At 40.6% G+C, this 26329-nt stretch overlaps 1 protein-coding gene and 1 long non-coding RNA gene across 3 annotated transcripts in view; one reads left to right on the top strand and one right to left on the bottom strand.

The window, feature by feature from the left end:
- Nucleotides 1-26264, bottom strand: part of LOC116545850 (presenilin-1) — a 44826-nt gene extending 18562 nt beyond the window's left edge. Inside the window, exons 1-5 of one of the 2 annotated variants that reach the window (XM_032272289.1) lie at nt 25946-26264; nt 22824-22965; nt 14929-14996; nt 10819-11039; nt 5140-5238 (exon numbers count right to left, since the gene is read on the bottom strand). In XM_032272289.1, the coding sequence (XP_032128180.1) occupies nt 5140-5238; nt 10819-11039; nt 14929-14996; nt 22824-22965; nt 25946-26034 (619 nt within the window). In that variant the 5' untranslated portion in view covers nt 26035-26264. The remainder of the gene's footprint in view (nt 1-5139; nt 5239-10818; nt 11040-14928; nt 14997-22823; nt 22966-25945) is intronic. The other variant, XM_032272288.1, reaches the window with a different exon arrangement.
- Nucleotides 2984-25144, top strand: LOC116545853. The gene is made up of 3 exons (XR_004266481.1): nt 2984-3063; nt 18909-18914; nt 25122-25144. It is a non-coding gene; the product is annotated as an uncharacterized LOC116545853 (long non-coding RNA).
- Nucleotides 26265-26329: the final 65 nt, after the last annotated feature.

The raw sequence follows: 26329 nt of genomic DNA, 5'->3' as shown, positions 1-26329 counted from the left end.
TTGTGCCATTGCCCTCCAGCCTGGTGCTGGTGGCAGGTGCCTGTAATCCCAGCTACTCAAGAGGCTGAGGCAGGAGAATAGCTTAAACCCAGGAGGCAGAGGTTGCAGTGAGCCAAGATTGTGACATTGCCCTCCAGCCTGGGCAGTAAGAACAAAACTCTGTCTCAAAAAAATAATTTTTTTTTTGCTTTTAATGTAGCCTAGGCTGATCGTGAACTGCTGGGCTCAAGCAATCCTCCTGCCTCTACCTCTCAAAGTCCTGGGATTACAGGCATACCTGGCTATAAAGTATTGCAGATTTAAAAATTAATACAACCTTTAACTGAGACAAAATCAAAGAAAAAGCTTTAGGTAAAATGATCTCTCTCGGCCGGGCATGGTGGCTCACGCCTATAATCCTAGCAATTTGGGAGACCGAGGCAAGTGGATGACGAGGTCAAGAGATCGAGACCATCGTGGTCAACATGGTGAAACCCTGTCTCTACTAAAAATACAAAAATTAGCTGGGCATGGTGGCATGCGCCTGTAATCCCAGCTACTCGGGAGGCTGAGGCAGGAGAATTGCTTGAACCCAGGAGGCGGAGGTTGCAGTGAGCCGAGATTGCGCCATTGCACTCCAGCCTGGGTAACAAGAGCAAAACTCCATCTCAAAAAAAAAAAAATGGTCTATCTCAAAGAATTGTTATTTTCCCTTCTAGTTAAGCTACCAGAGTAAACTGCCTTTACCAATGCCTACAAGGGAAGAATGAATTAGTTCAAAGAGTAGGTGTATATTTTTTGTCAAACGACAGAAGTAAAAAACCAAAAATGCTCATACATTTCCTGTTAGTAAGAGTATTTTGCAAACTGAATACCCTTAACTGGGAAACAGTATTAAAATCCATAAAAGAATTATATTTATTGATTTTTAGAAAACAAATAGCCAGGATGACTGATTTAAAACTTTTCATATTCATGTTTATATCCACTTCAGGGAAAAAGTACTGACTGGTATTGCTGTTTTCTTACATTCTGTTAAAAAAAACAAAACAAAGTCTGGGTGCAGTGGCTCATGCCACTATAATTCCAGCACGTTGGGAGGCTGAGGCAGTCAGATCACTTGAGGTCAGGAGTTCAAGACCAGCATGGCCAACATGTTGAAACTCTGTCTCTACTATAAATACAAAAAGAAAAACCTGCCAGGCATGGTGGCAGGCATCTGTAATCTCAGCTATTTGGGAGGCTGAGGCAGGAGAATCACTTGAACCCAGAAAGCAGAGGTTGCAGTGAGCTGAGATCGCACCACTGCACTCTAGCTTGGGCAACAAGAGGGAAGCTCCGTCTCAAAAAAACAAAACAAGGCCGGGCGCGGTGGCTCACGCCTGTAATCCCAGCACTTTGGGAGGCCGAGGCGGGTGGATCACGAGGTCAAGAGCTCGAGACCATCCTGGTCAACACGGTGAAACCCCGTCTCTACTAAAACTACAAAAAATTAGCTGGGCATGGTGGCGCGTGCCTGTAATCCCAGCTACTCAGGAGGCTGAGGCAGGAGAATTGCCTGAACCCAGGAGGCGGAGGTTGCGGTGAGCCGAGATCGCACCATTGCACTCCAGCCTGGGTAACAAGAGCGAAACTCCGTCTCAAAAAACAAAACAAAACAAAACAAAACAAAACAAAACCTCTCAAATTCAGTGATTTATAAAATCCTCACAAGACATTTAGTATTGCAAAAGAACAGATGCATTCTTCACCCTACCTGATCTACATCGGAGATAAAGGTTTATACTCCTATTTTCCCACATATGTTGAATTGTTTTTAAAATATCTCAGAATGTCTTATGTTCTGTGGTCATTAAATAGGCTTGAGAGCTTTTCAAAAAACATATGCTCACCAGGCCAGGCACAGTGGCTCATGCCTGTACTCTCAGCACTTTGGGAGGCCTAGGCAGGCCGATCACAAGGTCAGGAGTTCAAGGCCAGCCTGACCAATATGGTGAAACCCCATCTCTACCAAAAAAAAAAAAAATAGTCACAAATCTTCCCTCTCCTTTAAACATCTTTCCTCAAACCTGTTCCCCTGTCAGGTCACCACCTGCTCTGCCTGTGAGACGGAAATCTTTGATGTAGTGCATGACATTTACTACTCTCCTTCTTCACCACCCATTCTCTGCCTACACCATCACTTCCACTGCCAGCACTGGCAAAACACAGACACATGCACCTTCCCTGTGGAATATTGCTTCTGGTCCTATTTCTCTACTGAACTTGCTCTCTTCAATGTCACTAATGACATGTTAGGCAGCAAATCCTGTATGGTTTACTTAGTCCTCGTTACCCTTTGACTTCTTCATCATATTTTATATTCTTTTATTTATTTATTTTTTTTGAGATGGAGTCTTGCTCTGTCACCCAGGCTGGAGTGCAGTGGCGCGATCATGGCTCCCTGCAACCTCCACCTCCTGGGTTCAAGTGATTCTCCCGCCTCAGCCTCCCAAATAACTGGGATTACAAATGTGCGCCACCATACCCAGCTAATTTTTACATTTTTAGTAGAGACGGCCTTTCGCCATGTTGGCCAGGCTGGTCTCAAACTCCTGAGCTCAAATGATCCGCCCACCTAGGCCTCCCAAAGTGCTGGGATTACAGGCATGAGCCACCACGCCTGGCCTCTCTCCTTGAAATTGGTTTTCCAATAACTCAACAGAAAAATAGGCCAAAAAAAAATCTATAAGAATATACAACAAACTGGTATCAGGAGTAAATACCTGATAAGGCATTAAGATTAAGGATGACAGTTACCACAAAATTTATTTTTATCTGTAATTTTTATCTTTTTTGAAGGATATTACTTGTATAAGATTAATTTTACAGGGCCGGTAGCGGTGGGTCACACCCATAATCCAAACACTTTGGGAGGCTGAGGCAGTTAGACCGCTTGAGACCAGCCTGGCCAACATGGTGAAACACTGTCTCTACTAAAAAGACAAAAATTAGACAGGTGTGATGGTACACGCCTGTAATTCCAGCTCTCAGGAAGCTGAGGCAAGAGAATCGCTTGAACATGGGAAATGGAGTTCGCAGTGAGTTAAGATTGGGTCACTATACGAGTGACAGAACGAGACCCCATCTCAAAATTTTAAAAAAGTTATTTTTTTGTCTATTAGATAACTCTCTCTCTTTCTCTCTCTCTCAGACACACATACATGTATGCACAGACACAGCAAGCAAGTATTAACAAAGGTATAAGGAAATTGGTTCTTTTTTTTTTTTTTTTGAGATGGAGTCTTGGTCTGTCATCCAGGCTAGAGGGCAGTGGCACAATCTTGGCTCACTGCAACCTCCATCTCCCGGGTTCAAGCCATTCTCCTGCCTCAGGCTCCGAAGTAGCTGGGATTACAGGCGCCCATCACCACACCTGGCTAATTTTTGTATTTTTAGTAGAGGGGGTTTGACCATCTTGACCAGGCTGGTCTCAAACTCCTGACCTCATGATCTACCCACCTCAGACTCCCAAAGTGCTGGGATTACAGGTGTAAGCCACTGTACCCAGCCGGAAATTGGTACTTCCAAATTACTGAAGAGAATGCGAACTGGCATAGCTTTTTTAGGAAGTAATTTAGCAAACTGTCAAAATTTAAATACATACATCCTCTGACTTAGCAATTCTACTCTAAGAATACATCTTATAATAACATTCACAAGTTCATGGATGTTCTCTCTAAGTGCTGTGATAGAAAAGAAATAGAAAAGAAATGGAAATGATCTAAATGTCTACCAATGAGGATACCCACCACTGAATATCTACGCAGGATAACACTATGCAGCCATTTCATGTGCTGACATCAAAAAAGTCATGATATTGTTAAGTGAAAAATACTGGCTTTCCCAATTTTCTGATATTTTCTTCTACTTCCTTTAGTATCTTCTCTTCATTGTCTCATTCTCTAAACAGAGCAGTTGACAAAGTGACCCTTGTCTTCCTCTTCTCTTCTGCTTTTATTTGAATTGCTCAACAGCTCACAGAGCGTAACTACCACCTCTCTGCTGATGTTCTTCAAGTCTGTATCTCGAATATCAACTTTTTCCCAAGTGCTAGTACTTCATTTCTAAACTTCTGCTAGAAATGTCTACCTCAGTGAACCACACACATACTGTCAACTAAATTAGATATGAACCACAAAAAGATATAAAACTAATCAGACCCCTCACACAAGAAAATGTGGTTAGGTGTGGTGGCTCATACCTGTAACCCCAGCACTTTGGGAAGTCAAGGTGGGAAGATTGCTTAAGCCCAGGAGTTCAAGACCAGCCTGGGCAACATGGCAAAACCCTGTCTCTACATAAAATACAAAAAATCATCCAGGCATGGTGGCATGTGCCTGTAGTCACAGCTACTCAGGAGGCTGAGGTGAGTGGATCACTTGAGCCTGGGAGGTTGAGGCTGCAGTGAGCCGTGATCATACCACTGCACTCCAGCCTGGGTGGGAGTGAGACCCTGTCTCAAAAACAATAATAAGAAAACACAGGAAAACATTTTTTCTTCCCCGCTTTCCTTCAAGCTTAAAACTTCTCTCCTCAGTTGCTAGAACTATTGATTCGACCTCTGAAACCTCCATTAACTCTTTCCCTTGATTGCTACTGCCACTACTGTAATTCAAGCCCTCATTACTTTCCACCTAGATCATGGCAATATCATCTTAGTTATGCTTAGTATGCCTCTCATGATCTCAGAGTCTACCCCACCAATTCATCTTACACAATGCTGCCAGCTTACAAAGGCACAGCTCTGCTCACATTACGTTTCTGCTCAACGATCTCAGTTCCTAAGGGATCTCTGAATAGCAGACAGACATCTAAACCAGTCACTTGAAGGAATCCTTGAGCTTGCCCTAATCGATAGCACCTAACAAGTTTTTAAATGGGAATGCTGGTTCCCCAGTATCTAAATATTTCTTTTCTTTCTATTCATATTGAACACTCTCTTGAATCAACATCAGGTAGAAGACAATCACCTGCAAGGAAACGGATCTGTAGGAGTTCCATGAATGCTGTGTATTTAAGATGAGAATAAGTACCATGAAAATGACCACAGGTACATGTGCTTCAGTTCCTATAAATTCTACACTGATTACTAATTCAACATCATTCTCAAATACTTACAGGAGTAAATGAGAGCTGGAAAAAGTGTTTCATTTCTCTCCTGAGCTGTTTCAACCAGCATACGAAGTGGACCTTTTGGACACAAAACAGCCACTAAATCTAGAAAAAGAAAAAGAGAAAAGACATCTGATAAAATGTATGGGCTCAACTTGTAAATGGGTGTTAGGAATTAATGAAGTGAAAACATTTAATGTTGTCTCTTTTTACACAAAAAGATGTTGAATTGATATGAAACAATGGCAGGTGAACTGGTAGGGGTGAGGGGGACCACCTAAACAAAATAAAATCACACAGAACAGCTGTAAAAATTTCATTTTGGGTTTGACTGCTATTTGCTTAGTGTGCAATGTCATTACTAGGTTCTACAAATAAGTCTTCCCAGTATAAAGGAAAGCTGCAGAGATGAGACTATTTTAGAGCAGTTGTCAACCTACAGTGAGCAGAAACAGAAAGAAGTCACTTCTAAACTAGTCACAGATATGAACTATAAAGAAAGATTACTTCAACAGGAATTTAATAAAAGGAATTCGACTGAACTTTTCAAAATATGAAGTGAATAGAAGAAACGCATCCCTTCTCCTTTTTAAAAGCAGTATTACGTATTACTGAGAAATACTTGAAATAAGAGGGCAGTTATTTTTTGATTTCTTCTTTGAGGAACCAAGAGGTCAATAAATTTAAATAAAACAAAATAGTAAGTCTTTGCAAGATAAAGTTTATTATTTCTTTACTCTCTGGTCAAATAAAAGAACTTCACAAATATTCAGGTCTCAGAACATATGTGGTGCTGAAAAGTAGCTTATTTTACAAAAATAGTAAATCAGAGAGGAAGCAATATACCTAAATTATTTCCATTTATATCACCATTTCTTTCCATCAACAGCAATTTTTCTTTCATTTTGTCATGAAAATTCAGCATATAAAAATATAATTTTAAACACTTAAAAAGATAAAACAGGTAAAAATATATAAATATATAAAATATATACATATATACACGTACACATGTATATATACATATATACACGTATATATACATATATGCATATGTACAGCTAAATATACCTATTTTAGCTGTACCTGTTTTATACATACACACACACATACATATATAAATATATATAAAACAGGTACAGCTAAATTTGTAAAGGAAGAATTGATAGCTTGTGTTGACACCACCCTGTCACTTAGTTGCATTTAAATTTGAAAACTTCATCCTTTGCCAGGCTAAATATGAACAGTGGTTCATATTTGTAATTCTAGCACTTTGGGAGGCTGAGGCAGCAAATCGCTTGCGCTCAGGAGTTCAAGACCGGCCTGGCCAAGATGGTGAAATACTGTCTCTACCAAAAATGCAAAAAAATTAGCAGGTCATGGTGGCAGGTACCCATAGTCTCAGCTACTCAGGAAGCTGAGGTGGGAGACTGCTTGAGCCCTGGAGGTAGAGGTTGCCGTGAGCCAAGATGGCACCACTGCACTCCAGCCTAGGTAACAGAGTAAGACTCTGTCTCAAAAAAAAAAAAATTCATGCCTTGAAGTGGTCACATCTCTTTGTATTTTATACATATAAAATTATATTTATAATATAGTACAGTAATAAAACATACACAAAGAAATCTCTACTTTCAACACTTCTACTTCAATTTGTTTGATTAAGTCTGCCCTGTTATGAAGTAATGAGATTTTTAGCTTGTTTGACTCTGCCACATCCTGTAACTATTTCAGTTTTATGATATGCTCTCCCTTTAATAATTGCTAAACGATACATTTGCTTATTTTTTTAGAGCGATTAAAATAAATTAAAATTGCTTTTGCTTTGAAAATTTCATAACTTTTATGACAAATTAAACCTTGAAACCTTGTAAAAATGGAGCTGAGAATCACTACTCTAAACATTGGGTACAACAACAATCTCATTTAAAAGGAACTTAAAGCTCTGTAGAGATACTCATGTATACTATGTGCAGACAGAATGGAAGGTTGACGGTAAAAAATACTGTAATATAGTGAAAAGAATATTGAACTAGGGATTCAGACTTGAGATCAGAGTTTAAGCTTGGGCAAATAATTTACATCTGTAAACTTCAAGTTTCTTAGTAGTCAAATAGGGATAATAACTATCTTGATACTTCACAGGGTTATTTAAAAATATAACACTGGGCTGGGTACAGTGCTTCACGCCTACAATCTCAGCACTTTGGGAAGCTGCCTGAGGCCAGGAGGTCAACACTAACCTGTGCCTGCAGTCCTGTCTACTCGAGAGGCTGAGATAGGACTGCTTGAGCCTAGGTTTTTTTTTTTTTTTTTTTTTTTTTTTTTGAGACGGAGTTTCACTCTTGTTACCCAGGCTGGAGTGCGATGGCGCGATCTCGGCTCACCGCAACCTCCGCCTCCTGGGTTCAGGCAATTCTCCTGCCTCAGCCTCCTGAGTAGCTGGGACTACAGGCACACGCCACCATGCCCAGCTAATTTTTTGTAGTTTTAGTAGAGACGGGGTTTCACCATGTTGACCAGGATGGTCTCGATCTCTTGACCTCGTGATCCACCCGCCTCGGCCTCCCAAAGTGCTGGGATTACAGGCGTGAGCCACCGCGCCCGGCCGAGCCTAGGTTTTTGAAGCTACAGTGAGCTATGATCACACCACTTTACTCCAGCCTGGGAGACAAAGTGAGACCCTGTTTCTTAAAACAGAAAAAATGTACTGATAGACACTGTTCTAAGTGTATTATTGTATTAAATGTATCATGTAATCTTCAAAACAAGAGACTTAGGGGTTGAGCAACTTGTCTGTGGTCAAATAGCTAGTAAGTGATGAGTAGGCTGGGCGCAGTGGATCATGCCTGTAATCCCAGCACTCTGGAAAGCTGAGGTGGGTGGATCATTTGAGGTCAAGTTCAAGACCAGCCTGGCAAACATGGTAAAACCCCATCTCTACTAAAAATACACAAATTAGCTGGGCAAGGTGGTGCACACCTGTAGTCCCAGCTACTCAGGAGGCTGAGGCAGGAGAATCGCTTGACCCCGTAAGGTAGAGGTTGGAGTGAGCGGAGATCATGCCATTGCACTCCATCTCAAAAAACAAAAAAAAGTGATGAGCAGAATCTGAACCCAGGCATTCTGTCTCCAGACCTGGCATTCTTAATCACAGCAAAGCAACAGATGGTTACTTTGCAAACCATCAAGTACTATACAACATAAGGTAATAAGGAAATCAGATAGAGAGCACATGACTTCTATAGTTCCACAACTGATTACTCAAATACAAGAACAGAACCAGTTCAATCCCATTTCCATAGACTTCGTCAATCAAATGAGGATGATCTTTCCAATTATAGGCCACCAAACATTTTAATAAGTATGTAATAGTGATAAAAGTGTATGGCCAGGCATGGTGACTCACACCTGTCATCCCAACACTTTGGAAGGCTGCGGTGGGAAGATCTCTTGAGGCCAGGAATTCCAGACCAACTTGGGAAACACAGTGAGATCTCATCTCTGTAAAAAAAAAAAAAATCTTTTTTTTTTTTTTTTTTAATTAGGCATGGTAGTGCATGCCTGTAGTCCTATCTACTTTGGAGGCTGAGGTGGGAGGATTGTTTTAGCCCAGGACAGTAATTTGAGGCTGCAATAAGCCATGATCATGCCACTGTACTCCACTGTGGGTGACAGAGAGAGAGAGATCCTGTCTCTGGAAGCAAAAAAAACAAAAACAAAAAGAGTATGACCATGGCCTTATAATATAAAAGAGGTCACATATCAGTCTCTGAAAATGAATCTCTTTGTGGCTTTCATACAGGACAATAGCCATAGAGTAGGTACCTAAACACTGCCTCGGTTAATGGCTGGCATACGTTCTGACTGTGCAGGACCCATGTCACACTGGTGGTTACAGAATTTGAATCTCACACTGTCCAAATCAGTTTTATGTTTAAAATAATAATTCCATACATTACCTTATATAAAGGAGGTAATCTAATTTCGATTTTAAAAGTAAAATGAGGCCAGATGCAGTGGCTCATATCTATAATACCAATATCTTGAGAGGCCAAGGCAGGAGGATTGCTTGAGCCCATGAGTTCAAGACCAGCCTAGGTAATATAGCAAGACCTTGTCTCTACAAAAAATAAAACAGCCAGGCATGGTGGTGCACACTTGTAGTCCTAGTTACTTGAGAGAGGCTGAAGTGGGAGTACTGCATGAGTCCGAGAGTTCAAGGTTGCAGTGAGCTATGATCATGCCACTTCAAACCAGCCTGGGTGACACAGAAAGACCTTGTCTCAAAAAAAAGAAAGAGAGAAAAGCTTATACAATAAGACATAAAAGAAAAAAAAATTTTTTTTAATGAATTGAGCATTTTGTGCATCTACCACTTCACTCTGCTTGTGTGTTTTTTGTTTTTTTGTTTTTTGTTTTTGAGACGGAGTCTTACTCTGTCACCCAGGCTGGAGTGCAGTGGCACCATCTCAACTTATCACAACCTCTACCACCTGGGTTCAAGCAATTCTCCTGCCTCAGCCCCTCAAGTAGCTGGGATTACAGGCACATTCCACCACAACCAGCTAATTTTTGTATTTTTAGTAGAGACAGGTTTCATCGTGTTGGCCAGGCTGGTCTCGAACTCCTGACCTCAAGTGATCCGCTCGCCTCAGCCTCCCAGAGTGCTAGTATTACAGGCATGAGCCACTGCACCCAAACCTGCTTGTGGTTTTTTTTTTTTTTTTTTTTTTTTTTTGAGACAGAGTTTTGCTCTTGTTACACAGGCTGGAGTGCAATGGCGCGATCTCGGCTCACCACAACCTCCACCTCCTGGGTTCAGGCAATTCTCCTGCCTCAGCCTCCTGAGTAGCTGGGACTACAGGCACACGCCACCATGCCCGGCTAATTTTTTGTAGTTTTAGTAGAGATGGGGTTTCACCGTGTTGACCAGGATGGTCTCGATCTCTTGACCTTGTGATCCACCCGCCTCGGCCTCCCAAAGTGCTGGGATTACAGGCGTGAGCCACCGCGCCCGGCCGTGTTTTTTAACATATATTCAATTCACTGAACTTTTACAACAGCGGGAGATGCACTGTTCCCAATTTATAAATGAGAAAGCTGAAGCTCAAAGAGCTCAAGTCACTTTCCTAAGGTCATAAAGACTGTCAGTGGTAGAGATGGAATTTGAATCTAAGTCTTCTCACCAATTGTTTGTGGCTCCTTCCACTAACCCATCACTGAGTTAAACTAGTGGCAGTAATAAAACACTTTTAAAGAACAAAACCTCAAAATTTTGTCACCCAGGCTGGAATGCAGTGATGCAATCATAGCTCACTGTAGCCTCTACCTCCTAGGCTCAATTGTTCCTCCCACCTTCCTAAGTAGCTGGGACTACAGTTGTGCACCACCATGACCAGCTAATTTTTGTATTATCTGTAGATAAGAGGTTTTGCCATGTTGCCCAGGCTGGTCTTGAACTCTGAGCTTAGATGATCTGTCTGCCTCAGCCTCCCAAAGTGCTGGGATTAAAGGAATGAATTACCATGCCCAGCTGAAATCTTCAAATGAAGAAGTTACTATAGCTAATTAATGGTTTACTGAAGAGCTATGGAATTTTACCATTTTCTCTAAATCAAGATAGATGAGGAAAGAAAACACTCCAATGAGGCATTTCTGTGACAAATTATCAGTCTTGGGTTTTACCATATACTGAAATCACAGCCAAGATGAGCCATGCAGTCCATTCAGGGAGGTACTTGATAAACACCAGAGCCATGAGGGCACTAATCATAATGAGATATGCCTGCTGGAGTCGAAGTGGACCTTTCCAGTGAATGGCAATCATTCCCACCACACCAAAATTCCAGATCAGGAGTGCAACAGTAATGTAGTCCACAGCAACGTTATAGGTTTTAAACACTTCCCTGAAAAAAAAGTTAAAAGGATTTTAAAAGATTTATGTACAATAATTTTCATCAAAACATTGTTTAGAATAATGTGATGGCTCCCAAACATTAAATATTCCTATCCCACCTTTATAGTTTTAACATAGCCTGTATCAACTGTGCTATTATTTATTTAACATTTTCTTTAAATTATTATTTTTTTGAGCTAGGGTCTCATTCTGTCACCCAGGCTGGAGTACAGTGGTGCAATCACGGCTCACTGCAGTCTTGACCTCTGGAGCTCAGGTGGTCCTTCCAGCTTGGCCTTCTATGTAGCCGGAACAACAGATGTGTGCCACCATGCCCAGCTAATTTTTTTTTTTTTTTGTAGAGATAGGGTTTCACCATGTTGCCCAGGTTGGTCTCAAATTCCTGGGTTCAAGCAATCTGCCCACCTCAGCTTCCCTAAGTGCTGGGATTACAAGAATGAGCCATAGCACCTGGCCAATTAATTCACCTTTTTCCCCTCAAGTTGAACAATTCACTTTTTCCCAAGCTGAACTTTTTTTTTTTTTTTTTAAACAGAAAGCTCTCTATCATTCATATAAATGGGAAACCAGTTTCACAGGCCATAACTATAAAAATAAGTACAAACAAATAAAAAGATCATATACCTAAAATGCCATACTTCGGGAAATATTAGTTTAAAATATCTGAAATTAGAAAAAAATTAAACATCTGCCAAAACATTTTATAGCTATGACATAAATTTCCATACAATGAGATTTAGCGCTCATTAAAAGTAGATATATGCAGGCTAGGCACAGTGGCTCACGCCTGTAATCCTAGCACTTTGGGAAGCCAAGGTGGGAGGTGGGAGCATCACTTGCGGCCAGGAATTCCAGACCACCCTGGGCAACACAGTGAGACTCTATGACTACAAAAAATTTTTTAAATTAGCTGGAGGTGATGGCACATGCCTGTAGTCCCAGCTACTCAGGAGGCTGGGCAGAAGGATAGTTTGAGCCTCAAAGTTGGAGGCTGTGTGAACCATGCTCACATTATTGCACTCCAGCTTGGGCAAGAGGGCAAGATCCTAACTCTAACATTTTTAAAAACTGCATATATATAATTTTAATATAATATACAATTTTAATATACAATTTAAAAAATACATACTTTATATATATATATGTGTGTATATATATATATATATATATGTATATATTTTGGCATTTCAAAGTAGGAGATAAATCATCTTTCTGGATAGTAACTGAAACCCAAAGTTTATGCTTAGATAAAGGCGTGCTTTCTTTCTCCTTCAAAGCGGGAGATAAATCATCATATATGTATATATATGTGTGTGTGTGTGTATACACACACACACGCACACACACATATATACACATACACACACGTTTTTAATACACACACATAAACATGGAGTATAGGCATAATACACTGTTGCTTGAAAAAAATAAAGGATCCTGTTTATGATCCCATTTACATAAAACTGTGAGAGAAGAGCAGTTAAGAAACTGATGATGACAGGACTTATCTTCAGGTGGTAGGAATCTGGTCATTTTTCTCCTATGTCTTTTTAAAAAAACAATGAATGTTTGGCATTTTTATAATGAAGAAAATGCATTTGAATTTTGGGGAGGAAAAATCCACCATCTAACAACAAAGAGACTGCAACTATAAAAGATGCCTGAGGTAACTGAGGAGAAAGAAAGCATGCTTTTAGGCGCAAACTTTTGAGTTTCAGGTACTAACCAAAAAGACGATTCCTCTCCCACTTTGAAATTCCAAAATAGAGTAAATGTTGAAATTTCTGGACAATGTAGATATTTATTTATATTAAGCATTTCAGGTATCCTCAAACTTAAAAAGAAACAACACACAACCTATTTATTAATCTTTGGCTAGGTAACACATGAATAAGATATAAAATTCACAACAGATACTGTGAAAAGTAGGTTTTCTCCCACTGTGTCTCACAGTTCCCCTCTCTAGCAGAAAGCAGTATTTTTTTTTTAGATGGGGTCTTGCTATGTTGCCCAGGCTGGCTTTGAACTCCTAGGCTCAAGCGATCCTCCCGTCCCCACCTCCAAAAATGTTGAGATTACAAGTGTGAGCCATGGCTGGCTGGAAAGCACTATTAATAATTTCATGTACATCCCTACAGAGACTCTATACATATCATACATACACTTTTCTATTTGACACAAACGATAGCATATTTTAATTCTTTCTTCTTTAAATAGAGACAAGTTCTCACTGTCACCCGGTGGCACAATCATACATCACTGCAGCCTCAAAGTCCTTGGCTCAAGTGATCCTCCTGCCTCAGCCACCCAAGCAGTTAGGACTACAGGTATGCACCACCAAGCCTGGCTAAGTTTTGCATTTTTTGTAGAGATGGAGGTTCACCATGTTGCCCAGGCTCATTTAGAACCCCTGGGCTCAAGGATCCTCCCACCTCAGCCTCCCAAATTGGTGGGATTACAAGTGTGAGCTACTACATCTAGACTTAAAATTTCTCAGTAATAGATCTTGCAAATTATCTTTTTTACTCCTCTACGCTGTCAGTTTATTCACTTAAAATACCAATTTTTCAGAAGCAGCAGCACTGTAGTAGAACAGGGACTGCTGGCCCTCAGCACCCATGCCTTCCCCTGCACAGCCTCCCCTGCACAGCCTGCACCAGGCTTGACAGAATTACCCTATGAATGCAGCGGGGCCCAGTACTATTGTTATTTGTGCAGGTGGGGGGGAAACGACTTCAGTAACTTTCTGTATTTCTTTTTTGCTCTGTTTAGATTTTCTCTCTTCAGGGGTCAGTTTGGATAATTTTTTTTCTAGAATGTCATCCATTTCATAGATTCTCACATTTGCTTCTTTTGTCTGTGGTTATTTCCCTTTATCCTCTACCAAAGAAATAACTCTGCAATTTATTAGTTTTACAGTCTCTTCAAATTTAAGAGCTAGTGCAATTGTTTACAAACTGTATTCTGCCACTTGAGCTGAGAAAAAGGCCAGGCTTTTCTCAGTCTGAGCTTCTCTGAGCTTCACTATTCTATTCTCTTTGACAGACCAGATCCACTTTTTTCTTTTTTTTCTTTGAGATGGAATCTCACTCTATCGCCCAGGCTGGAGTGCAGTGGTACGATCTTGGCTCACTGAAACCTCTGCCAGCAATTCTCCTGTCTCAGCCTCCTGAGTAGCTGGGATTACAGGCGCCTGCCACTGTGCCCGACTAATTTTTAGTAGAGACGGGTTTCACCATCTTTGCCTTGGCCAGCCTGATCTTGAACTTCTGACCTCGTGTGTGATCCACCAGCCTTGGCATTCCAAAGTGCTGGGATTATAGACGTGAGCCATCGCACCCAGCCCAGATACACTTTTTTCTATATTATACGTGAAAATTTCATTTAAGATTTCATTTGAAAGAAAAGAGCATCACTGATAAAAAACAATACAGATGCATGAAAATCAATTAATTCTTGTTTTTATACTTTTTTTTTTTTTTTTTAATATAGAGACGGGGTTTCACCATGTTGGTGAGGATGGTCTCAATCTCTTGACCATGTGATCCGCCTGCCTCAGCGTCCCAAAGTGCTGGGATTACAGGCATGAGCCACCGCGCCCTTTCTTAAAATTTTGATTCACAGACTTCTACTAGAAGAATATATAATCTTCAAAAAGGCTTAGAATTAACTGTAGACTTGAGTTCTTTCACTTCTACTTATTATAAGCAAGGAACAGAAGCATGTCTCAATTAGTAATACTGATTTATTGTTTATATACCACGTATGACCTATATTTGGAAACAAGAGTAATTCATCAACAAAGTACACGGCTTTAAGTGATAGCTATGGAGCACAAAGGCAGTTGATTTTAAAAGACCAAAAATTTCACGACTTACCCCAAGTAAATGAATGAAAAAAAGAACAGCAGCAATAGAGATGATATAATAAGCCAGGCATGGATAACCTAGAAAAGAAAGCATTTCAATATAATTAAATAACAGGTCCCACAACATTTTTTGGTTTGTTTTTGAGATGGAGACTCATTCTGTCGCCCAGGCTGGAGTGCAGTGGTGCAATCTCAGCTCACTGCAATCTCTGGCCTCCTGGGTTCAAGTGATTCTCCTGCCTCAGCCTCCCGAGTAGCTGGGACTACAGGCACACACCATCATGCCCAGCTAATTTTTTGTATTTTTAGTAGAGACGGGGTCTTGCCATGTTGCCCAGGCTAGTCTTGAACTGCTGAACTCAAGTGATCCACCAGCCTCAGGCTCCCCAAGTGCTGAGATGACAGACATGCACCACCATGTCGGGACCACATCTCTCTTTAAAACAACTTCATAAATAGTACAATTTGGGAAAGACCAACAGAATGGCTTAAGACATTGGTACTCCTTGGACGTTCGAGTATTCTAAATTAAGTTGACTATCCAAATACAATGTAGTTGTTTTTGGTATGCTTCCACAAAAATTTTCCAGCATTTTATTACAAAAATTTTCAAACACACAGCAAAATTTAGTAGTTTTTTTTACAATGTACACCCATATATCACCTAGAGTGTACCATTCATATTTTGCAGTACTTGGTTTATAAAATTTCTGTCTAGCTTCTTATCTATCAGTCTTTGTTCTTATTAATATATATCAAAGTAAACTGAAAAGCCAGGTGCGGTGGCTCACGCCTGTAATCCCAGCACTTTGGGAGGCCAACGTAGGTGGATCACAAGGTCAGGAGATCAAGACCATCCTGGCCAACATGGTGAAACCTGGTCTCTACTAAAATACAAAAATCAGCTGGGTGTGGTGGCGCCCAAATATGTTAATTTGTTATTTTCATATGCATTTATTTTATTACTGTAAAGAAAATATACACACACATTTAAACAGGCCTTTCTCATCTTGCAAAAATCCCTAGTTCAGCTTTCCTGTGCTAAAGGATGTGAAAGAAAAGAGCCCTGCTTTAGTACACAACAGTATCTTCTCTAAATCCTCAAGTGCCAAGGCCTGAAATCATCTGACTTTAGCAAGTTATAGTTCCTTTTATAATAACTTATGTATTAATAATTAACTGTCTTTTCTATTTCTAACATTTTAAGGTTTGGTCTTTTAGTTTCTAGGGCTTGTCACAGACATTGCATAACCAACCACTGATACGGGAAATCCTCAGGCAAGTTACTGAATCTCTGACTCAAAAGCTCCTTTACTTATACTGGGAGTCAAGCATAAACAACTTTTTTCTATAGAATTGTTTGTGCATGCTAAGATTTGAACATTTAAAAACATCACAACACAAATAAACAAGGAAATGTGGAAATCTGGCTGAATACAAATCTCTTAGACTGTCTAAAATGAAGGATGGGGCCGGACGTGATGGCTCAGGCCTGTAGTCCCAGCACTTTAGGAGGCCGAAGGCAGTGGATGACCTGAGGTCAGAAGTTCGAGACCAGCCTGGGCAACGTGGCAAAACTCCGTTTCTACTAAAAATGCAAAAATTAGCCAGGCATGGTGGCGCGTCCCTGTAATCCCAGATACTTGGGAAGCTGAAGCAGGAGAATCACTTGAACCCAGAAGGCGGAGGTTACAGCGAGCCAAGATCGTGCCACTGCACTCTAGCACTCCAGCCTGGGTGACAGACAGAGACTCTATCTCAAAAAATAATAATAATAAAATGAAGGATGGATAAAACACGGGCAAAACTGACAAAAATATATTAAGAAAGGTTCCAGATAAGATGAATAAACACATTCCACTCTCTGTCCCACTGAACACAGTTACAAAACCTGGGCAGAAAGCAGACAGTAGCTGGTTGCAAGCAATGGAAAGTAAAGAGAAGTAGGTGGGCTGGGGAATTAGAAGTACTAGCAGTTAGCAGACCATTTTTTCCCTCCACCTGTATTCCACACAACCTATGTGGGTATCAGCAAGACAATGGGAGCTCCACAAAACCTCCAGTTCTGGCTTGAGGATTTGGAAAGAGGTCTCCTAACACCCAGAGAGTGTAAAAATCCAGTTTTTCTTCTTTTCTCCATTCTCTTATGCCACGTCTTCACACAATCTTGTGGTGATGGGTGGCAATGTGGGTGGCAGAAGTCTAAAGTTCAGAGGGAGGGAATCCTTCCTCTCTGGAAGGATGTCAGTCCTGAAAGAGTGAGGCAAAGAGCCCTTCCTTTCTCTCTCTCCTCCCACATTTTGGGCCTGACTTTAGGAAAATAAAGTCCACTTTCTGGCTGGAAGAATGAAAAAGGGAAGCCCAAGAAACCACAGGGAGATCACAGAATGAGAGAAACTCAAGAAAGCAATCTCTTAAAGCTGTTTACAAACTTGTGGGTCCATTCCCCAGGTGAGCAAGTATGTACATGATCCTCAACAGTACACACTGACCCTGATGATCAAATTACAAATAGAACACCACTATACCAGTCTCAGACTCGTGACTGGGTGGCATTTACATGGGGCAGATCTGAGCAACACTGCAAAGGCTTTGAAAAATGAACTGATAATGTAACCGTAACTCACACAAGGCTGGCTGGACATAACCCAATCAGATCAATTGGCCAATAAAACAAAAATATTAACATCCTTGGAGCAAGAAGTAAGGGCAAAAACTGTTAAAATTAAAGGAAATTTTTTAAAGTCTCAGAAGAAAAAATGTAATGAAGGGCTAAATGGGAATTTTAGAACTAAAAATAAAATAACCAAAAACATTTCACTGAATAGGTTTAGTAACAGAAAGCAAATGGCAGGAAACTTGAAGACAGATCAATAGAAATTATCTAACTAGAACAACAGTGAAAACAAATTGGAAAATAAACAGAGCCTCAGAGACCTGTGGAACGATAAAAAGTTATTTGTGTCATCATTCCCAGAAGACAGTAAAGAGCCAGGCATGGGGGCTCACGTCTGTAATCTCAGCACTTTGGGAGGCTGAGGCAGGCAGATCACTTGAAGCCAGGAATTCAAGACCAGCCTGGCAAACACGGTGAAACCCTGTCTCTACTAAAAATACAAAAATTAGCTGGGAGTGGTGTCGCATGCCTATAATCCCAGGTACTTCGGAGGCTGAGGCTGCAGTGAGCCGAGATCATGCCAATCCACTCCAGCCTGGGTGACAAAGTGAAACTCAGTCTCAAAAAAAAAAAAAAAAAGCCAGACACCACGGTGGCTCACACCTGTAATCCCACCAGCACTTTGGGAGCCCCAGGCAGGCAGATCACTTAAGGCCAGGAGTTTGAGACCAGCCTGGTCAAAATGGTAAAACCCTGTCTCTACTAAAAATTAAAAAAAAAAAAAAAAAAAAAAAAAGCCAGGTATAGTGACAGGCACTATAATTCAAGCACGCTGGGAGGCTGAGGCAGAAGAATCGCTTGAACCAGGGAGGCAAAGGTTGCAGTGAGCCAAGATTGTGCCACTGTACTCCAGCGTGGGTGACAGAGCAAGATTCCATCTCAAAAAAAAAGAAGAAGAAGAGAGTAAAGAATGTGATACACAAAAATTTTGAAGAAATAATGATTGAAAAGTTTCCAAATTTGGTAAAAGACATAAACCTAGAGATTCAAAAAGCTCAGTGAACTCCAAATAGAATAACAAAAAAATCCTCACACAGCCCCATAATTAAACTACTGAAAAGAAAACTTTGAAAGTGACCCGAACAAAACAATGTATTACTTATAGAAGAACAGTAATTGGAATGACTAAGATTTTTATCAGAAACCACGGAGGCTAAAAGAAAGAACAGCATTTTTTAAATGCTGAAAAAAAGGAACAATCAAGACAATTTTATGCCCAGTAACAATATTCTTCAGTAATAAAGGTAAAATTAAAACATTCTAAGATGGGCCGGGCGCGGTGGCTCAAGCCTGTAATCCCAGCACTTTGGGAGGCCGAGGTGGGTGGATCACGAGGTCAAGAGATCGAGACCATCCTGGTCAACATGGTGAAACCCCGTCTCTACTAAAAATACAAAAAGTGAGCTGGGCATGGTGGTGCATGCCTGTAATCCCAGCTACTCAGGAGGGTGAGGAAGAATTGCCTGAACCCAGGAGGCGGAGGTTGCGGTGAGCCGAGATCGCGCCATTGCACTCCAGGCCTGGGTAACATGAGTGAAACTCCATCTCAAAAAAAAAAAAAAAAAAAAATTCTAAGATGAAGAAAAATTAAGAGAAATTGAGGCCAGATGACTTTCTCTAAAGAATTACTAAAGGGAGACGTTCAGAGAGAAGGCAAATAATACCAGAAGAAAACAGGTGGCCTGGAATGGTGGCTCACACCCGGGTGACAAAGCAAGACTCTTATCTCTAAAAAAATTAAAGGACCCCAGTGAAGCAGTCCTACTGATGACAATTAAATGGTACAAAAGATAATTCCTTCGATTTATGTGCTAGCAGGTATCCGAGTGGAAGTGATATGCAAAGGGGAACACAAACCAACCATGGGCCCTTTTGGGCTAAAAATATTGCATTAAAAGTTATATTTAAGGATGAAAATTTAAACCATAAGATTAAATATAATTTCCCAAGAAGTAACGGGAGAGACAAAAAAGTCCATCATCTGAGACTTACACCTAGTTAGCTTTAGGAAGCTGCAAAGAGGACCAAAGTAGGAAGAAAAGCAAAAGTCAGAATCAATGTCAAGCAGGAGGCAAGAAATAAGTCAAATGGAAATAACGTCCATAAAAATCAGGTTCAGAAAGGTCACCGGATTTGACCAAAGGAAAAACTGGTAACCACATGATAAGCAGTTTCCACGGAGGCATGACAAAAGAACTCACACTTCAGGCAGCTGAGCTGAAGACTGAATTTGAGAGGAATCTTACGAAATAGCTATGTGTGTTAATCCAGGTCAAACTCTGGACTCAAATGTCCATTCTGACCTATTAGGTTCTGACCCACACTAGCTGTGCGACTCCTGCCTCAGTTCGTCATCCATAAAACTGGGATAATAGTAGGGGCTACCTCAAAGAACTAGTGTTTAGATTAAATAAAACAAGGCAGATGTAAAGCTATACTTTCCTGTATATGTCACTGCTCAAGATTGGGAAAACCTACATATGCTTAAAAGCAGAGAAAAGAAGATGTAGTTTAGAGATGGTGCTTTCTCTTTTACATGTAAAAATATGGAAACAGAAAAATTAAATAATTTCCTAAGATTATGAGGAGAAAGAACTCTGAGTCCAGAGCTCCGTCTATCCAATTACACAGGTATTTTGTAAGGAAAAGGCAGGAAATCTGGATAAAATTCTAGATTATAAGAAAGAAAAGGTTGAATTCCACCCTCCAGTAAAATCTGAGAAACAGAAGAACAAAAGTATCACAGCGGGGCTGGGCGCGGGGGCTCACGCCTGTAATCCCAGCACTTTGGGAGGCTGAGGCAGGCAGATCACGAGGTCAAGATGGTGAAACCCCATCTCCATACACAAACAAAAAATGTATCACAGCATCCTGATAAAAGTCACAAGGACAGTCTACTAAAGCAGAGAAACTAAAGGCAAGTAAACAGACAAATACATATGGTGAAAAATGGGATAAAGGAAAGGAATTAAGAAACTAGCATTTTTAAAGTAGGGGAGGGGAATGCTACTCAACATGGATTTGTATCACTTGTTTTTTGGCCTTCTGAGTGTTGACAACAACCTGTCATCATCATACATATCTTTCATCTTTTATGGTCTCCACATACTAACACATGATACAGATGGTCATCACTTAACACTTCCACTCACTCAAATGTTCAACAAGCCAGGTTAAACTCTGTATAATTTTAAAGTTCACAAGCATTGAAAAGGTATGGGATACTACTAGTAATCAACTAAATGCAAATTAAGACATTTTTCTTTACCTATAAAAAGCAGCACAGAGTTAAAAAAAAAAAAAAATTCAGCACTGGTGGGGTATAACAGATACTCTCATTCACTACTGGTGTTAAGCACAAATTGATAAACTTTTTGAAAACAGGATTTTGTGTACAAAAAGAGTTATAAATATGTAGATAATTTGCCCCAGAAATTCTACATCTAGGATTTTACCCTAAGGAAATAATTTGAAAAACTGAAAAAGTTCTAGGCATAAAGATATTACTGTTTTTTAAAATAGTGAAACACCAAAAACAAACGTCCAACATCAGGGACATTTGAGAAGTAAATTACAACGTACTCGAGTCAAACATCACGTAGCCACATAAATATTTTCTAACAATTTATAACAGAAAAAATGCTTACGCCAAAGTAAAAGAAAGGACGCATAGTGATTATATATTTTAACCATGTTAGAAAAGTATACAGAAATAAACACTAGAAGGAAACAGAGCAGACTCCAACATTTGGAAAGTTAATTTTTTTTGGGGGGTGGGGGTAGAAATAGGTCTCACTATGTTGCCCAGGTTGGTCTCAAACTCCTGACCTCAGGCAATCCTTCTGCCTTGGCCTCCCAAAGTGCTGGGGTTATAGGCACAAGCCACCATTTATTATTTCTATTATTTGAAAATGACCTTAAAGGTCCATGACTTGTGATAATGTATAATTTTTTCTAAGGTATGAGTCTGAAACGTGCTAGCTGGCTGAAACTCGACAGTAAGTTACTTGGCAAGAAAGTGAGCTAGGGGAGGAGAGGCTAAGAAGGGTGGGTTTGTGTCTTTCCTGTATAACCTCCCAGCCCCCACTTCCCAAGGAATGAAGTAGTAGAGATGGTGAGGAGATGCATGATGACTACCAGTTTAGGCAAGGTATGACCAGTCACCAGTGAGTTTAACATCAGCATCTGCCGATGGCTTTATTGTTCTGTTCTCCAATATGAAAATCTGATTTTAGTTATACCATATTTGATAGGGACCATTATATCCTATAGTGTTATTTGTGAATGAGGGGATTCACAAAGGTCTTAGAGTATATTTCTTCAGTGTACTGTAAATCAAAATATTAAAACCACTTAGGACCAGGTGCAGTGGCTCATGCCTGTAATCCCAGCACTTTGGGAGGCCAAGGTGGGCAGATCACTTCAGGCCAGGAGTTCAAGACCAGCCTGGCCAACATGGTTAAACACCATCTCTACCAAAAATACAAAAATCAGTCAGGCATGGTGGCACATGCCTATAATCCCAGCTACTTGGGAGAAAGAGGCAGGAGAATTGCTTGAACCTGGAGGGTCCGGGCTGCATTGAGCCAAAATTGTGCCACTGCACTCCACTGCAGCCTGGGTAACAGGGCAAGACCCTGCCTCAAAAAACAAACAAATAAAAAACCACTTAGATTGTGCTACTATATGAAAATGTTTATTTTCCAGTTATGCCTTTTTGTGTTTTCTGGGTTTGTTTTTTGAGACAATGGTCTAAAAAGGCACTGAAATCCAAAATAATATGAACTATCACTAACTCTTAATATAAGAAATATAATAACTTGTATAAGTAATATAATAACTAATCATTATATACTTTATACTATTTTTTCATATAGATGCCATGAATATAAAATATAGATGACATATAGATGCCATGAATATAAAATACTTCCAGTACTTGTTTTTTTGTTTTCTTTTATAGAAAAAGGGTCTTGCTATGTTGCCCAAGCTGGTCTTGAACTCCTGGTCTCAAACGATCCTCCTGCCTCAGCCTCTGAGGCTGGCACATGTACCTGGCTTGCTTTCTGTATTTTTTGAATGTTCCACAGTGAGGAGGAAGAAAACTAAAAGTTAACTTAGCCCTAGAAGACAAAACCTTTTTCTTTCCTGGATCAGTTAAGGTACTGTGACAGGAATAACCACCATAAGAACAGGGTGAAAAGCAAAAATCTGTGTCTCATGCTCACCTTATAGCACCTGTATTTATAAAGAACCACCAGGAGAATAGTCATGACAACAATGACACTGATCATGATGGCAGCATTCAGAATTGAGTGCAGGGCTCTTTGGCCCACAGTCTCGGTATCTTCTGTGAATGGGGTATAGATTCTATAAGAAAACAAAACACAAAAGCCCTAGGTAAGTGTTAATGGAGATCCTCAACCACATTACTACCTCCAACACAGAATTTTATTTTTCTCAATTCAATTCATATCTTATAGGTCACTTCCCCCAACTCACCAATCTAGCTAAGAATTTTTAACCTGAGATAAACAGCTACACTCTAAAATGATTGCTTCAAAGAAAGTATCTAACATATGGAAAGAAGACCTTACATGTGAACCAGACAATGGCTCCATCTAGTGAGTGTTTTATATTGAAATAATTATAATACCTCATCAAATGTTCTTTCGCCACAGCTTATTAGGAACTTGTTAAAGAACCAGATTCTGCCACAAAAACCGCATTGGCTGACGAGTGGTTGTGAAAAGGTAATATGGCTTATAATTAGTGCCCCTCATCTGTAAAGTAATTTCAACTGGAGTTTTCTTAAGATAATGTGACATGGCCAGGCACGGTGGCTCAAGCCTGTAATCCCAGCACTTTGGGAGGCCGAGGCGGGTGGATCACAAGGTCAAGAGATCGAGACCATCCTGGTCAACATGGTGAAACCCCGTCTCTACTAAAAATAGAAAAAATTAGCTGGGCATGGTGGTGCGTGCCTGTAATCCCAGCTACTCAGGAGGCTGAGGCAGGAGAATTGCCTGAACCCAGGAGGCGGAAGTTGCGGTGAGCCGAGATCGCGCCATTGCACTCTAGCCTGGGTAACAAGAGTGAAACTCCATCTCAAAAAAAACAAAAAAAAGAAAAAAAAGATAATGTGACATATCCATCTTCCCCTTGTTTCTCATTCACAGAAAAACATTTTTATTCCCAGCAAAAAAGACTATTTCTTACTCCTTTATATTTATGGATGGCTATGAGAGTAAGTAATGGCAATGACTTTTAGGGAGATGTGCTGTGTATTGAACTTCCAAGAAAGGAGTGAATTCTGCTGACATGTCCTATGTTCTTTTTCTCCCCCACTCCTTCCTACTGTCAGAATGCAGGCTAGGCTCCAGCCTGGACCCTGAAGTAACCTAGACGTTAGAAGCTAAAGAAGAAAGGAGACTGAGTCCTTGATGAATATAAAGCCAGTGTACTAATCTGGACTGCCTACATCTGTACTACTCTATGAGAGAGAAAGTATGTGCATTATTTAAACCAGTTATTTGGATTTTCTATAACAAGGTCAGAAAAATTTCTGTAAAGAGCCAGATAGTGAATTTTTTTTTTTTTTTTGAGATGGAGTCTCACTCTGTTGGCAGGCTGGAATGCAGTGGGGTGATTTCAGCTCACTGCAATCTGTACCTCCCAGGTTCAAGCAATTCTCCTGCCTCAGCCTCCCCAGCAGCTGGGACTACAAGCGCACGCCACCACACCAAGCTAATTTTTGTATTTTTAGTAGAGATGGGGTTTCACCATGTGTTGACCAGGATGGTCTTGATCACTTGACCTTGTGATCTGTCCGCCTCGGCCTCCTACAGTGCTGGAATTACAGGCATGAGCCACCGCAACCGGGCCACATAGTGAATATTTAAAGCTCTGTGGGTCATATGGTCTCCATTGCAAGCACTCAACTGTGCCATTGTAGTGTGAAGCAGCCACAGACGATGTATAAGCCAAGGAGCATGGTCATGTTCCAATGAAAGTTTATTCACAAGTTTGTGAACAACTTTGTTACTACACCTTTGCGGAAAGGTAGCTGGCAGATCTGGCCTGTGGCTGTAGCTTGCCAATGTTTATTCTATAATACGTTGCCAAACCTAACCCTAACCTATACGAATAATATTCTTCAATCCCTGCAGCTTGATCCCTACCCTTCACCTGCTGTCTTAGATGTTCTCCCAAAACACTAAAAGTTTGGCTTTCAGAACACCATGTAGTTTTTCAGACACTTCACAATTTCAAATTCTAAAACTCTTCTTGGGGGCTGGGCGCGGCGGCTCACGCCTATAATCCCAGCACTTTGGGAGGCCAAGGCAGGTAGATCAAGAGGTCAGGAGTTCAAGACCAGCATAGTAAAACCCCATCACTACTTAAAAAAAAAAAAAAAAAAAAAAATTAGCCAGGTGGGGTGGCGGACACCTTTAATCCCAGATACTCAGAAGGCTGAGCAGAGAATTGCTTGCACCCAAGAGACGGAGAAGTTGCAGTGAGCCAAGATCATGCCACTGCACTCCAGCCTGGGTGACAGAGCGAGACTCCATCTCAAAAAAACAAACTCTTCTTTGGGCCCCATGAGAGCCCTAGAGATGGAACTGGATGACATCTGAATGGAAGCATTTTTCTTGGAGGCCAAGGGCTGACAGCAGCACCAGGGAATCCATATGACAGCACCCCAAGAGTCTAGTTATTTATCCTTTCAATTAATGATTTTTTGGCCATTTATTATATACCTCACCCTAGAGACACAGTACCCTCACAGACCTTGCAAAAAAGAAGAAAATCAGGCATTAAGTAATGTAAATAAATATATATTTGTAAATTGTGACAAATGAGGAAGGACAAGTTGCTATGAGAAAGAATACCAGGAAGGACCTAATCATGTTAGGAGAAACAAGAATGTTATCTTTGAGGATTTAACATTTAAGCCAAGAGGAGGGGGATGACAGGAATTTAATCCACCAAAGTTAGAAAAGGAAAGAATATTCTGGTGGTGCAGGGGAAAGAAAAAAAAAATATTCTAGGCAGAAGAGCAACGGGCCCAATGGCCCCAAGAGGGGTAAGAATTTCTATGTTCAATTCAGCATAACTTCAGCTCTATCCAGTAATACCATATAGGAAACATACCTCTGCAGTGTTCCTTTTTACCACTTAAAACATCAAGTAATAACCCCTTGCTCTCTCAACTGCTCCTGATCATCAGAAAGGATGGACTCTCTAGCCATCATGCCCCTTCAATGCAGAGGCATTCAAGGTGATAATAACATCCTGTAAAGAAAAGTCACACTGGCTTTGAGAATAATAAAACAAAACTCATACGTACAGCTGCCCATCCTTCCGGGTATAAAAGCTGACTGATTTGATGGTAGCCACTACCACCACCATGCAGAGAGTCACAGGGACAAAGAGCATGATCACATGCTTGGCGCCATATTTCAATGTCAGCTCCTCGTCTTCTTCCTCATCTTGTTCCACCACCTGCCTCGAGTTACCCTGGGGTCGTCCATTAGATAACGGCTCAGGGTGGCCAACTCTCCGCCTGTCATTGTGCTCCTGCCGTTCTCTGTTGTCATTCTATAAGCACAAGAAAAACTTTTTCAGTAAATCAGACTCTCAGCAAAATCAAGGTAATAGTAAGACCCGGGATTAACAATAGGCCTATCACTGCATGAGTTCTAAAAACCTGATGCAAGAAAAAAACAATTTA

This window comes from Sapajus apella, unplaced genomic scaffold, assembly GCF_009761245.1.
Source record: "Sapajus apella isolate SASKATOON/1434 unplaced genomic scaffold, GSC_monkey_1.0 scaffold410, whole genome shotgun sequence".
NCBI lineage: Eukaryota > Metazoa > Chordata > Mammalia > Primates > Cebidae > Sapajus > Sapajus apella.
The sequence above is the reverse complement of the archived record's forward strand: the minus strand, read 5'-3'. Positions and strand labels throughout refer to the sequence as shown.